At 49.9% G+C, this 12,416-nt stretch overlaps 5 protein-coding genes across 5 annotated transcripts; 2 read left to right on the top strand and 3 right to left on the bottom strand.

Annotated features, from left to right (window-relative positions):
• Window positions 1-53: 53 nt before the first annotated feature.
• MIND_00314600 (Kinase-like protein) lies at window positions 54-1,482 on the bottom strand (the record flags this gene model as incomplete). Its single annotated transcript, XM_037360003.1, has 7 exons — window positions 54-143; window positions 193-272; window positions 318-399; window positions 449-545; window positions 595-1,003; window positions 1,057-1,118; window positions 1,172-1,482. The coding sequence occupies 7 exons, from the start codon at window positions 1,480-1,482 to the stop codon at window positions 54-56; spliced, it is 1,131 nt and encodes a 376-aa protein (XP_037222888.1).
• Window positions 1,483-1,579: 97 nt separating this feature from the next.
• Window positions 1,580-2,379, bottom strand: MIND_00314500 (Kinase-like protein; the record flags this gene model as incomplete). Its single annotated transcript, XM_037360002.1, has 3 exons — window positions 1,580-1,627; window positions 1,679-1,999; window positions 2,047-2,379. The coding sequence occupies 3 exons, from the start codon at window positions 2,377-2,379 to the stop codon at window positions 1,580-1,582; spliced, it is 702 nt and encodes a 233-aa protein (XP_037222887.1).
• Window positions 2,380-2,442: 63 nt separating this feature from the next.
• Window positions 2,443-3,374, top strand: MIND_00314400 (uncharacterized protein; the record flags this gene model as incomplete). The annotated part of the gene is made up of 5 exons (XM_037360001.1): window positions 2,443-2,598; window positions 2,649-2,816; window positions 2,862-2,952; window positions 2,998-3,075; window positions 3,124-3,374. Exons 1-5 carry the CDS (start codon window positions 2,452-2,454, stop codon window positions 3,372-3,374), a joined length of 735 nt encoding a protein of 244 aa, XP_037222886.1. The 5' UTR covers window positions 2,443-2,451.
• Window positions 3,375-4,134: 760 nt separating this feature from the next.
• Window positions 4,135-8,832, bottom strand: MIND_00314300 (uncharacterized protein; the record flags this gene model as incomplete). The annotated part of the gene is made up of 11 exons (XM_037360000.1): window positions 4,135-4,556; window positions 4,607-5,411; window positions 5,592-5,783; window positions 5,836-6,385; window positions 6,435-6,454; window positions 6,502-6,558; window positions 6,604-6,769; window positions 6,814-7,474; window positions 7,523-8,233; window positions 8,283-8,372; window positions 8,436-8,832. The coding sequence occupies 11 exons, from the start codon at window positions 8,830-8,832 to the stop codon at window positions 4,135-4,137; spliced, it is 4,071 nt and encodes a 1,356-aa protein (XP_037222885.1).
• A 344-nt stretch (window positions 8,833-9,176) lies between these two features.
• Window positions 9,177-12,404, top strand: MIND_00314200 (uncharacterized protein; the record flags this gene model as incomplete). Its single annotated transcript, XM_037359999.1, has 14 exons — window positions 9,177-9,229; window positions 9,279-9,304; window positions 9,350-9,549; window positions 9,597-9,930; window positions 9,978-10,031; window positions 10,076-10,359; window positions 10,408-10,420; window positions 10,470-10,619; window positions 10,660-10,737; window positions 10,784-10,810; window positions 11,036-11,151; window positions 11,202-11,503; window positions 11,549-11,821; window positions 11,876-12,404. 14 exons carry the CDS (start codon window positions 9,177-9,179, stop codon window positions 12,402-12,404), a joined length of 2,439 nt encoding a protein of 812 aa, XP_037222884.1.
• Between the last annotated feature and the right edge of the window lie 12 nt (window positions 12,405-12,416).

The following is a 12,416-nucleotide window of genomic DNA, read 5'->3' as shown; positions in this document are numbered from 1 at the left end:
CGTTATCTTCCATCCATGAATTTAGGTGTCACAACTGTACAGAAAAGTCGGTCTCAAGTCTCTTTGGGGCGGAATTTGACAACCCAAGGGTGATTTTGGACTTCGGTCAGGGGTAGCCTTTGTTGAGGATCGTACCGAAGAAGCTGAAGATCATTTTAGTACTGGGGAAAGTGTTGGTGACGTGGTGCTAACTCTGGTGATTAAATCTTTTGCGTCAGGCGTTATGTTGGGTGGGAACTTGAGGTCAACTTTTGTTATCCTTCGATACGTGTCTAAGGGGCGTAAGCATTGGCGGTTTATGACTAGGAAATCTTAACTGTTGACGCTATTGCGATCTTCGAATGGAGGTGCGCCGAGCAAGAATTCGTAAGTAAGGACACCAAGTGCCCAATAGTCCACCTGCAAAGCATTTGAGCCACGAAGCAGGACACGGGAGAATGGTTCGAACCTTCTCATTGTGCTCTTTGCCCTCAATCATCTCCGGTGGCAAGTAGTCGAGGGTACCACAAAGGGTCATTCTGCGAAGCCCTGGAGCGTGCACAGACCTACCAGGAGATTAGAAAAACGCAACCCCCCAAAGTGTGAGAAACTTACCAACCAAAGTCTCCGATCTTGAGCTCCCCATTGATCCCAAGTAGTAGATTTTCGGGCTTGATATCGCGGTGGATGACATGCTTCCCATGCAAGTAAATCAAGGCGTCAGCCATCTGGCCGATATACCGCGCACTCCGTCTCTCAGAAAAGCTGCCGTACTTGCTTAATTGTTTGTACAATTCGCCTTTCCCGGCAAACTCCAGCATCAAGAATATCCGTTTCTCGTCGTGAAAGTAGCCGTAAAGACGAAGAATGTTTGGGTGGCGCAGGTTTTGTTGAATTTCGATTTCACGCCGGGTCTGTTTCTCGACTTTGTCTTTGATGAGTTCCGACTTGTAGAGAGTTTTGAGGGCGAGGATATAGTTTGGCGCTGATTTTGTCCGGACCATGTAAACGCGCCCAAATTTGCCTGGATCCGAAGCGTGAGCTCAACTGGAAACAATTTGCCTGCTGACAACACACCTTTTCCTAATGGCCGGCCAATATCGAAAGAGTGTAGCGACCATTCCTGTGTTGGATATGCCCTTTTCATAGGTCAATGTCGATGATAACCGGTGGATATGCGATGCGAACTCACTTGGCCAGGCTGGAGTCGAGGGCTAGCTCCTCCGCCGCCTCTCCGGTGACGACGTCACCTCGCTTTTCATTCTCAAGCTCCAAACCGCCGTCATAACTGCCGATGTCGAGAATGGCTTTCGATAGGTCGCTACGAGATGAAGGGAGCTTGGATGTGCTCTGAGACTGTTGGAGGTTGGGTGCGGCATATTTGGTGAGTAGTTTGGCAACGTTGGGCTGGCTGGCTTGTTTGGTGTGTGTCGATGGTTGAGAGCGAGCATTATTAAGGTCGATGGCGGCGAGCTGGCGGGTAACAGAGGCGACGGAGGTCATGGCTGACGGGAAAGCAACCAAGAGGTCGTGACACACGTGATCGTGTTACTATTCTGTGCATCTGAGAATATATAATAGTGTACAGTACAGTAAAAAACTACGACTCTTGAGCAGTGGTAAGTTCGGCCAGAAAGCTCAAAAGTTCCTGTAGAGATAGTCAATATATGAAGAGAAGGGAATTGCTGAATCAGTTTACCGCGTTCGAAGGATCGAATGCCAGGCCCAACTTCAAAGCCTCCGCTGCATCCTTCAACTGGCCCATAGCCTGTAATGCCTTGGCTTTCCGGAGATGACCTTTGCCCCAAGACCTCCGTAACTGAATCACGAGCTCCGCATCCGCCAACGCGGAAATATAGTCCTTAGCCTCCAGGAAAGCGACAGAGCGGTTTGAGATGACGATGGAGAGCTCTTCTCGCATGAGCCCGTTCTGCTCCCAGGGTGGTCGTTGAACGGCATAGGAGGATGCGGTGGTGTATTTGCGAATGGCATCAACGTATTTGCCAGTTTTGAAGAAGGCCTGGGCAGAAATGAGATATATGCTACTTGGGAGTAAGTCATACACACATTTCCTTCGTCCTTTGTGCTGGTCACCATAGTCGAAAGGTTTTTAGTGACCATCTGCGGCGGTGGAGGGAATGGGACTGTCGGATTCTGGGCGAGCAAACGAGACATTCGGTTCAGATTCACGTAGTCGACCCCACATTCGGTGCATTTCTCGAGTGAATGAGAGCCACAAAGAGCCAGTACACTATCCTGTAGATTCAAAGCGACAGGCTGAAAGTCGGCATCAATTAGAGCCTGGAGTTTAGGGTCCACGGTCGGTTGGGGTGGTTGCTGAGGTGGTCCATGGGAATGAGAGTGGGTCTCGCCAGGAGCATGGGTATGTGAGTGGGACATGGTAGGAAGTGACCTATGGATTGTTCGCCACGTCGAAGGCTGCGTGACTAATCCTTTTTGACATGCACCAATATGTTCTCTCAAACAGTTCGTCGATGTTTCTCAACTACTGCAGCGGAATCCTTCTTATCTAAACACCTCACCTGGCTGCTGCGCCATGGAGCGGCTTCCAATAGGCTGTCTATTCGTCCGGATGGTTATATCAGGGTCAATGAGGTGGTATGTTGCGACGAGACAAAGTCTAGCGCCGACCAACCCGACCTGCACAGAAAAATTGCTCAAGCGCCCTCCGTCTGGATCCTGAAGAGCTGGATGAATACCTCGAATATCTCGTCACAACACGAATACACAAGTACTTGAGCGTTGTGGAAGACTATGACGTTCGTATTGGTGGCCCAACTTGGTGGATTCGAGCCAAACGACACCACGCGAACAAGGTAGGACTTTATTTTACACCAGATGCTTTTCATCAAACACTTCAGTCGGTAGATACCTCCATGAAAAGGATCAATACAACCCAAGAGCTGCCTTTGGCCGTATTTGCCGTTGACCATGGAACTGGTAATTTAGCAGGTCAAGTCCTCATTACCCTGGGCTCTTCTTGCTGACCGGTCACAGCTCAACATGGGATTCCTCAAGCCGATGACCAGTTCATTCATCTCCTCCGAGTTGGTCCCCAAGAAAATTTTATCTATGGTCTGCTGTTTTCCCTTCTCCCCTTCGTAAGCCGACATAATTGTGTAGGCCGAGGTGCCCACTTTCCTGTCTGTATCTTTCTCGATGTCGAAAAGCTACTGGCAGCTGGTGTTCAACTGTTTCCGACCCCTGACGGCCATCACGTTCTAACCACAGGCGACGAGAACAACACGATACCGCCTTCCTTCTTTACGAAAGTTGTCCGTATCAAATTGACACAGACTGAGCTCTCGTGGAAACGAAGTCAAGAAACACCAACTTCCGATGTGTCTACATCTACCTATTCCGGGCATTTATAGGTCACATAGCGGGATGACCGTTCGACAATAGAGGTGTTGCTTTGGCAGTAGATGCTGGAGGAAGCAGGACGTAGAGAGAAATGTTCAATAAAAGTCAATCAAATTTTCAAACAAACCAAGTGCTCGATGATGATGACAGCACTCGAAGTACAAATCCTAAAAAGCGGTTTCCTGTTTGTGTAGGGGACTAACAGACACGAAACAGGCAAAAGAATGCCCCTTAGCTGATTCGAACAACTGATCTTGTCATCTCCGATATACGAGTGACACGCCTTACCACTGGGCCAAAGGGGCTCATACTTGATTCCTCGGTGTACCAACAGCCCAGACCCTCATAAACCAGTTAACACGAAACAATCCCCCTGAGGAATCTAGCAACGGCTTATCTGCAAGCCACAAATACGAGACCAAAAGTACAAGCGGCAAGTCTCAGACAATAGGCGGTGCCGCAGTGGTGCCACTAGGTCTTGTTTTGGCTAAGCTGGAAACCTTTTTGAGATGAGAGAAAGAGTGTAAATAAGCACATGCAAACGGCAACTTCAAACAAAGATGTTGGTAAAGGCTCGAATATTTTCCCACATAGTATGACAAGGTTGAAAAAGCAGTAGCTCTCAAGAAGTCGATGCATGGGGCGTAGCATTTGAAGCACAGTTGAAGGACGGTTGGAGTTAATAATGGTATTTTCAGTATTGGCAGTGGGGGGATTTGGTTCATCTCAAGTGAAAGTTGGTTGGACGGAATGTAGCTATCATACAAAATTTCAAGGCAGTCTCGTCACATATGGCCCTTCTTCAATCCTTTCCACATCCAACCCTTGGTCGGTAGTGTAGTGTCCAAATGCGAGCAACATTGCCTTGCGAAACTGTTCGAAAGCTAAATCCTTCCACCGAGACCTGGTCGCCCGACCTCGTCCGATAGCCTCAGAGCCTGAGAGGAAAAGAGCGCGGAAATGCGCTTTGCCGAGATCAAAAGTGGGAGACGGGATAACGACTTGTTCAGAGTCCCAGGGGGGCTCCGTAATCCGCGTCTCGAGGACGAAAATAAGCGTCAAGTCAACTGAGGGGAGGTCTGACAGAGTGTCAATCAGACCCATCGGGAGACGGCGAGCAATGCCGCGAAAGAGACGCAGTGTTAGGGCACGTAGGTGAGGGAGGTCTGGGAGGTAGACTGGTTGCGCAGATTCTGATTGAATTTGTCAGTGAGAGTAACAGTGCAAGGCAAAGAAGATCCACCACCACAATCGAGCGTGAGTTCTTGCAGTGTTCCTGCCACTACTTTGAGCAGCCGATCTGCATTGAGACCCACTGTAGGGTCCACCCGCAAAAATAGTTTCGATATGTTTGCAAGAACAGGGCCGTTGGGTGAGAGTATGATATCGTACATTTCTAGAAGCCCTGTCGTTAGAATGAGGTGAGTAATGGGAGATAGAGATCGTTGGTGTGGTTCTTTGTTGTCTGATGTATTCGGGGACTCAGAAGAAAACGTCGATGCATGTATTGACAGTGCTGCGATGGTTTTGATGGCCCTGCGTAATGACTCGAGGGGCAAGCCGCGCACGCTGAGTAAATGCAGACTGCACAAATTTTGACTTGCCAGCGTGTCCACCAACGCCGACGCCAACGATGGTGAGAGGTCACTCCACCTCACCACCAGTCCCGAGATCACAAATCTCCCCAGATTCGCCCCAACAGCCTTCAAAATGCGCGCCAGTGGTGCGTCTTCGTTAGCTGAATCGGGCAAATCGATGGTCAGGTCTTTGACATAGAGGGCCAGATGTGGCGAGTCAGATAATACCGCCGCTGCCTGCCGGATAGTGCCAGAGGGAGTGGAAACACCACGATGGAGTGCTTGCTGCCCCACAGTGTAGTATTGCCAGTTCGCTCGATGAACCCAAATGGAACGGAAAAGGTGGCGTTGAGAGGGAGTACAAAGTGCGCTGGCAGCGATAGAGCATGACTTGAGAGTTGTATGGTCGTCACGGAGCTCGTCGAGGATGGTCTCGATCAGTTCAGAGGGTAAAGTAACTTGAAGCTCTGACTGTGTCATTGACAAGTGACGCCGTGACAGTCGCGATCATGTGACATGTAGTTGCTGATTGGACTACTGTTCTACTACTGCCCTTGCGTATAAAATGACATGATAGTTAGGGCTACTGCCGTCAAGCAATGCTTCCAAATTTCTTGGATGGAAATACCGCTCATTCCATAGATCGAGAACCTGATCCACTCGAAGTGCGTGGTTTTGAGGGTTGGTGTCTGATGATGAAGCTGACGCGGCAAATAATGCCAACGGCTGAAAACGTGTCGGATTGGTTTCACTTGGCCTACTCTCCTGCTTCGAATAACTGATCTGAGGACGGGCGGAAACTTGGATGACTCCTCGATACTGGCTCGATGCGGAGGAAATGTCCTACACGTTGACTATTAGAACCTGAAAAGCTAGAACAAAGTTTGATGCTCACCAATCGAAAGCGGTCCCACTCCTCCTGTTTGACGGGAGACTGTGACCACTTTGCGTCGCTAGCCGAATCCGCCATTGTGTCCGTCAACAACGGCGACCCATGTGGAATGGCAGCATTTGAAAGAGAGCTTTCCTTGACGTAGCTTGAGGTTTCTGGCATGACTTGTGTAGGAACGCTTCGATTGAAAGGTTTTTGAAGATGGACAGTTGTTTTATTCACCACCTGCTCTGAGTGCTGTCCGAGATGTCGTCGAATACTTTGAGGTTGATCGCTATTGGTAGACAGTTCTCTTTTGTCACTCATGCCCTCTTTCGCTGGCTCTGCGGCCCATTCATTTACGACGCGGGTCCATTCACGATCCAACGGGTCTCCAAACTTGTGAAACTCCCGCACAATCATGCAGAAGTACAACAGACCGAGGGCAAAAACGAAGGAGAGGCCAATACGTGGACCGAGGGCTGCGCGAGGGGAGAGTAGGACGATAGTGTCTGCGGAACTTCCTGCGAGCCAGACAAACGACATGATTGAGGCCAGGAATGTTATGATGGACCTATTATCAAATCTGAGTCGAGTAGCGGGATTACTCCAGCATGGCTTACCAAGAGAGCCAGATGGCAGGCTGGCTGATGTGAGAACAGAAACCAGAGGGACTATATCAGTTCGTACCATTGCAAGAAGGACCCAAATATTCCACCAAATATTTGCTTTACCATTCTGGGCTTCCTGGGATTGTCAATGCAACAACGAGTTACTTGACTTGGAACCCACCTGTGCTAGCCCACTGGCTTTGTGCATCTTTCGCATTGTGCCAAAGCGAATGATGAACATACAACCATAGAGCAAGCTCATCAGTGCACAGATCAACGAGAACAATGCCGTCGTCCGTGTTATTGGATGGGAGCTTCCGTCAATTTGAAGCAGAGTCAAGATTGCTCTTGGAAAGTCAAGATGAGATAGAGTTGGATTAATTTGACGTACGACATGAGCAGCACACTGATCACATTGAAAGTCTTCCATTCCCGAACCAGGGTGTCGATAAAACCTTCCCATGAAGCTCTAAACAAAAGGAGACTTCGTGGTAGTGGGGTGTCGTCTGATTCTGTAGTGGTCCTTGGGACAACCATATCACCATGCGCAGTAGCCGTGTCCATGTGCCACTGGGCAGCCTTCGCTCGCGCCATCCGTTTGATATCTGGTAGCGTCAGTTGTGCATCTTCAAAGATACGGGCAACTCGTGAGAAATAGAGTGCAGGTATACGGAGAAGGAAGTGCATATATGCGTGACGAGGGACAAAGTCGAAGAAAACAAATGCGGCGAAAAAGACAACATTTTGCAACGTGTGGATGTTATGCTTGGGAGGACGCTGTGTCACAGGAAGTGGGAGAGATGTGCGTCGTCGAAGTGGGGTCAGCCGATGCGGTGGTTGGATTACATGAGCAGGACCAGGCTGCGTTTGGGGATTAGCGTCCCCAAGACCATAACTTGACCCATTGTATGTTGGAGGGCTTGCGATGCTTGACCCCGAAGATACCCAATCAGATGAGCCGATGGGACTGGGAGGAATGACGGTAATCTCGAACAAGGAGTCCGAGGCAGTAAATGCTCGGTCTTTTTCGACAGATGAGATTGAAGCTGAACCTAAATGACTGTGAGTCCAGCAAGTGGATGCTGAGAATATCTGCTGACTCGTAGAGACTGTGCTGGATGTTGACGATCTAGAGTCTTCGCGGATGAGCGATAGCATGCGTGGCGGTTGTGTTGGTGGTGTGTCGGAGCGGAATAAAACTATTTCGTCGTCGTCGTCGTCGTCGTCGTCGTCTGAGTTGGAAGCCATTGCATCATGAAGTGGTTCTTCCTGCTCATTCACATTTAATGCCGACACATTAGCGCCAACTCCCGCGTGTGATCGTCTTTTACGTGACCCGGGATTTGGAACTGAGACTTGTTTGTATTCTGCCACCGATTCACGCGTTATTCGTCCTCCAAGGCGGTTAAGCATCAATTCCCGCGCAGTCGTTCTTTCCTCTCCCGAAACGGTTCGGTTTCGCCCTAGCCTGAGATTACCATGTGGCACAGATGGATCATGGGCCTCTGGACCGCCAGTAAGCTGGTGCATGGCCATCGTGCGGCTGGCCGAGGTGCTACCACTAGCGATATTTGACTTGAAAAGCCCATGTTGTAGGTCTTGTAGTGAGGGAAGTGAGTTTCCTCGCGCTTGCGATTGTGGTGGAGTATCTGGAGTCGAGGAACGCATGATCGCCGTCGCGAGTTGGGTGGATGCATTGTTTTCAGTGTCATCAATTGCATGTGAAGCGGAAGTAACATTTTCGTGGAGTTTTGACGGTGCATTGGCTTCTGCTTCTACTCCGTCTGCTAAATGCCTTGCAAACAACTCTGCTAAATTCAGTGTGTAAGATCCCAAGCAAAATTGTAGAAAACCTCGCACCATGTACCTGACCCTGCTCCAGCGACGGCCATTTCCCTGTTGTTGGCCGCTGATTCTCGAAAGCTTGGCTTGGAATAAAGCCTATGTTATCTGACCAACGAACATTAGAAGGGACTGGCGTCGATACTTTGGGGTAGTTGATGAACCACACACCGTTTGGAACCTGGTGGGATTCAACATAGCCAGCAGGTGGTTGGACGGCGTAAGAGACGACCCAACTTGATTCAGCTGGAAGATATTGCTCCTTGGACTCTTCAGCCTCCGCCCCTTCTTCTTCTGCCACTGGCGCTCGATGATAAAAAGGTAGCCGTCGTCCGTCTTTCATTCGCGGGAGAGAAGCAGCGCGCTTCAATCGTGCAACAGCAACCCTTCTCTTTTCCCAGAATCCATCTGGTGCAAAGTGCTGAGAAACCGATTCAACATTCGTGGGACGGTGTTCGACTCGGATGTCCGTCGGCTCTGCCTTTCGTCTATGTTTCCAGGTGAATGGCCATGGAATGGGCCTCGTGAAGGGATCTTGGGCGACAAAAGGTGGTTCTCGAGCGAACATGGCGAATGGCAACGATGTTTACAGCTTTTGGCTCCATTGTGGGACTGGGAAGAGAATATGTCCGCGGTCACATGACGACTCAGATGAACGACAAAAACAATATAAAGATGTACTGCCAGTGTGTCCGTAATGTGTAGTCGATGTTGAGTGGAGCTGTCGAGCTCTAGATGTCTTCTCTTAACAGTGAAGATTCGGAAATTCCAGTTTGAGTTGCGTTACGAACGTTACGGTCCCTCTCTCCAACAGTCATCTCCTTGTTCTTATCTACTATCCCAGACTTTCCATTAGCCCTATGACCGACTGGCAGCCCTAACGACTTCGTGTTACAACTAGCCAAGCTCAACATGGAACGGCTTTCAGCTCAAACTGCGGCACAAAACCATTCTCTTCACCCTATGTTGGCGATTTTTCCAGGCGGGATTTGCCCCCATTCTAATTCTCTCCAGAGAGCGCTGCTTAGAAAACCTCAAAGGTTGTGATCCTTTGCTTGCTTCCGACACCAACTGAAGGATCACAGACGAAGTCACTCATCTCGTCGCGAACGAAAAGGCTTACAGCGACATGGTCGAGAAGCTGCAGACAGAGTTGTCTGCATTCAAGCGTGCCTACGCAGACGTGGACACAGAATTGAAGGCCGCCAAGGCTGCGCTGGATAATGCCGAGACACTAAATGCTCAACTACAAAAAGATGAAGCTGCCCGAATTACTAATGACCAGGTACCGTTCTTTCACGTCTTCGATCTCTTTGTTTAGGGGTACTCTAGGGCAGCCGGGTTGTCATGCTTATTGACGGCGATGGCGCCATTTTCTCCACCCAGCTCATCTCACAAGGACAGAAGGGTGGGCACACGGCCGCTCAGCGCTTATCCGACGGAACGATGCAAGCCCTTACGAAGTGTTATGGCGCTAGAGCATATCAGCTCTGGGTGTACGTTTTCTTCAATAGACAAGGGCTTCTAAACGCCTTTCGGCGCTCCGGTCATGTCGCTGTAAATGGCAAGTTGGAGGACTTTATTGTTGGTTTCAACCAGGCCACGGAGCGTTTTATCATGGTCGACGTCGGCAGCACAAAAGAAGCTGCAGATGCGAAGTTGAAGGGTGGAATTGTTGCTTTGCATATGTGTCCATATACTCACAAGACGCAGTTTACCTTGAGGACGAAATTCGCTTGTCGCAGACGTTCAAGGTCATATTTGGCGGTAAGGCATGCAAGTCTGTCAAAATTTAACCTCACTCTTCATAGGCTGCCACGACAACGGCTATATAGCCAACTTACAATCGCAGATAACTGCGGGATATAAGGAGAAGTTGATGCTTCTCAAAGGTTACAATGAGATGGCTAGTGGGATTGCGATGTTTCAGCTGCCTACTCTCACGATCGATGGCCTCTTTTTGACAAAAAAGCTGGCGGAAGATGTTCCTAGTGTGACAAAGGCGCCGCTAGGCGGCAATGTAGGTTTGGGGCCTGCTATGTCCTCACAACTGCCGTCTCCGCCTGTAATAACCCGACAATTGGATCCAAAGCTTGTCAGTTCCCCTTGCTCACTGAGGATCATTGTTATTGACCCATGGCAGGCAATGTCAAAACGTAGGCCGATTTCTATCTTCGTTGGGCTCACAGCTCAATGAGACGCCAGAAAACCCGCCCCCTTGTACTCTATACTACCTCAAGAATAGCTGTCTCAATTCGCACTGTCCACATGCGCATGACTACATCCTTACTCCCGCTCAACTAAACGATTTTGCCAACGGCGCCAAACGGGCACCATGTCCCTTCCTCAACAAGGGTCAGCTTTTTCAACTGTCAACGCTTACTCATCTTTTAAGTAGGCAAGGAATGCCATTTTGGACAAGACTGTTGTTATGGGCATATGTGCACGAAACATCCCAAGTGTCCTTTTCATAGTTCGTTGCTTCTTGTGCTATGAACTTGTACTAATCTCTAGCTCAGAACAAGGCAACTGTAAATTCAAACATCGTAGGTCACCTTGAGCTCACGCGCCTTGTTCCACCGCTCTGAACTTGATAACTAGCTAGCATGCATCCCATTGTTCCTTGATATAATTGCTTGTATCTTGTGTAGCTACTTTCTTGGTGATTGTTTGAATACCCAACGCGTGGCGTCACGTCGTGCGTGGCGTCACGTCGTGACAGATGTCGTTCACTCCTCTCCAACACACACTCTCTGACGGACCCCGGTTAGCATGGTCTGCCTCCCAGGAAAAGGGCATTTCGCGCGACTACCCACTCGAAACCAAGAACGAAGCATGTGACGATTATCTCGCGAGGACATATTTCCAGTTTCTGTGGCTCCCCGAGGTAGACACTGATCCTACAGTTCCCATATCTCTCAAACTATCGTCTTCTAGTCAATAATGCCCCTTAAACTACTCGTACCATCTCTACAACGCGCCAACAGCCAGTCAGACGCGTCGATAGTCCATCCTCTACACTCGAAACTGGAACGGTTGTTGTTGACGACACGGACTGTGAACAGCAAGTATCACGTGGAACTAGCGCATATTCTGGCGAATGGGGGCGGCGAGGGCGAGGAGGAGGAGAGTATGATGTGGTACGCGGTCACACACGAGAAGAGCGAGAACGATCTGGAGGAGCCATGGTTGGATGATACCTGGCGAACGAAATGGCTTGATCGGATGGAACGCAGAGAGTGCGTCTTATTTGCCTCATGTTCATGTTCTCATTTTTTCGGTAGAGTTCAGATTCAGATCCTTCTCCATCTTTTCAAGCTATCTCTCTCTGGCCCATCACCACCACCAGACATGTCGCAATCTCCTCGGAAAAAACGCCGCAAGATTGGTGAACGCGAACCGCCCCCACTCTCATTGGAAGACCGGCTCGAAGCATTTATGGACAAGCTGTCTATGTGGCAACTTATGGGCACACTCGACACCGGGTTGCGCCAGCGGCACGACACACAGGACCGCGATTGGATGCAGACCTTTTGCGTGGAGGTTGTCGAGCCCAGGTCGGTTGCATACCATCTGGTCGAGAAGAGGAAATACTGACTCACATAATCGAGATTTGGCACAATACTGGCGAATCAAATATCGCTGCTCCGCGAAAAGGTATTCCCCCATTCGCCCTTTTCCGACACAGACGATGCAGATGAGTGGGATGCTCCTGGGCCCAAACCCCCGACTGCACAGCTCCAACGGACCAAGACAACAGCGAACACGTCGCGCTCCCGAACCAACTCGACAGTCGCGACATTAGACCCAAAAGCGAGCGTTAGCGATCGCGCTCGGTCACGATCACTCTCTGTGACCTTGGCCGAGGAGGAACAACGAGAGCGCCAGCGCGTCGAAGCTGACGATGGGCGGAGAAGAGTGTTGAAACGGGAAGTGAGCATGAAACGGAGTTTCACACCGACGTTGAGTGTCCGTGATACGGCTGAAGCTGCAAAGCGGGCAGAGGAAAAGCGCAAGGAAGTAGAAGGTCAGCAAAAGAAACGAGCGGAGGAAGCTGCCAAGGAGCGTGAGCGAATCCAAGGCGTCACGCTTGTCGAGGCAACACCAGTCAAGCCACGAGCCCCAAAAATTGGACTTTAAGTCGAATAAAAT

This window comes from Mycena indigotica, assembly GCF_014461135.1.
Source record: "Mycena indigotica strain 171206Taipei chromosome Unknown Mind.scaff0003, whole genome shotgun sequence".
Classification (NCBI taxonomy): Eukaryota; Fungi; Basidiomycota; class Agaricomycetes; order Agaricales; family Mycenaceae; genus Mycena; species Mycena indigotica.
Note: the sequence above shows the minus strand (reverse complement) of the source record. Positions and strands in the feature narration are given on the sequence as shown.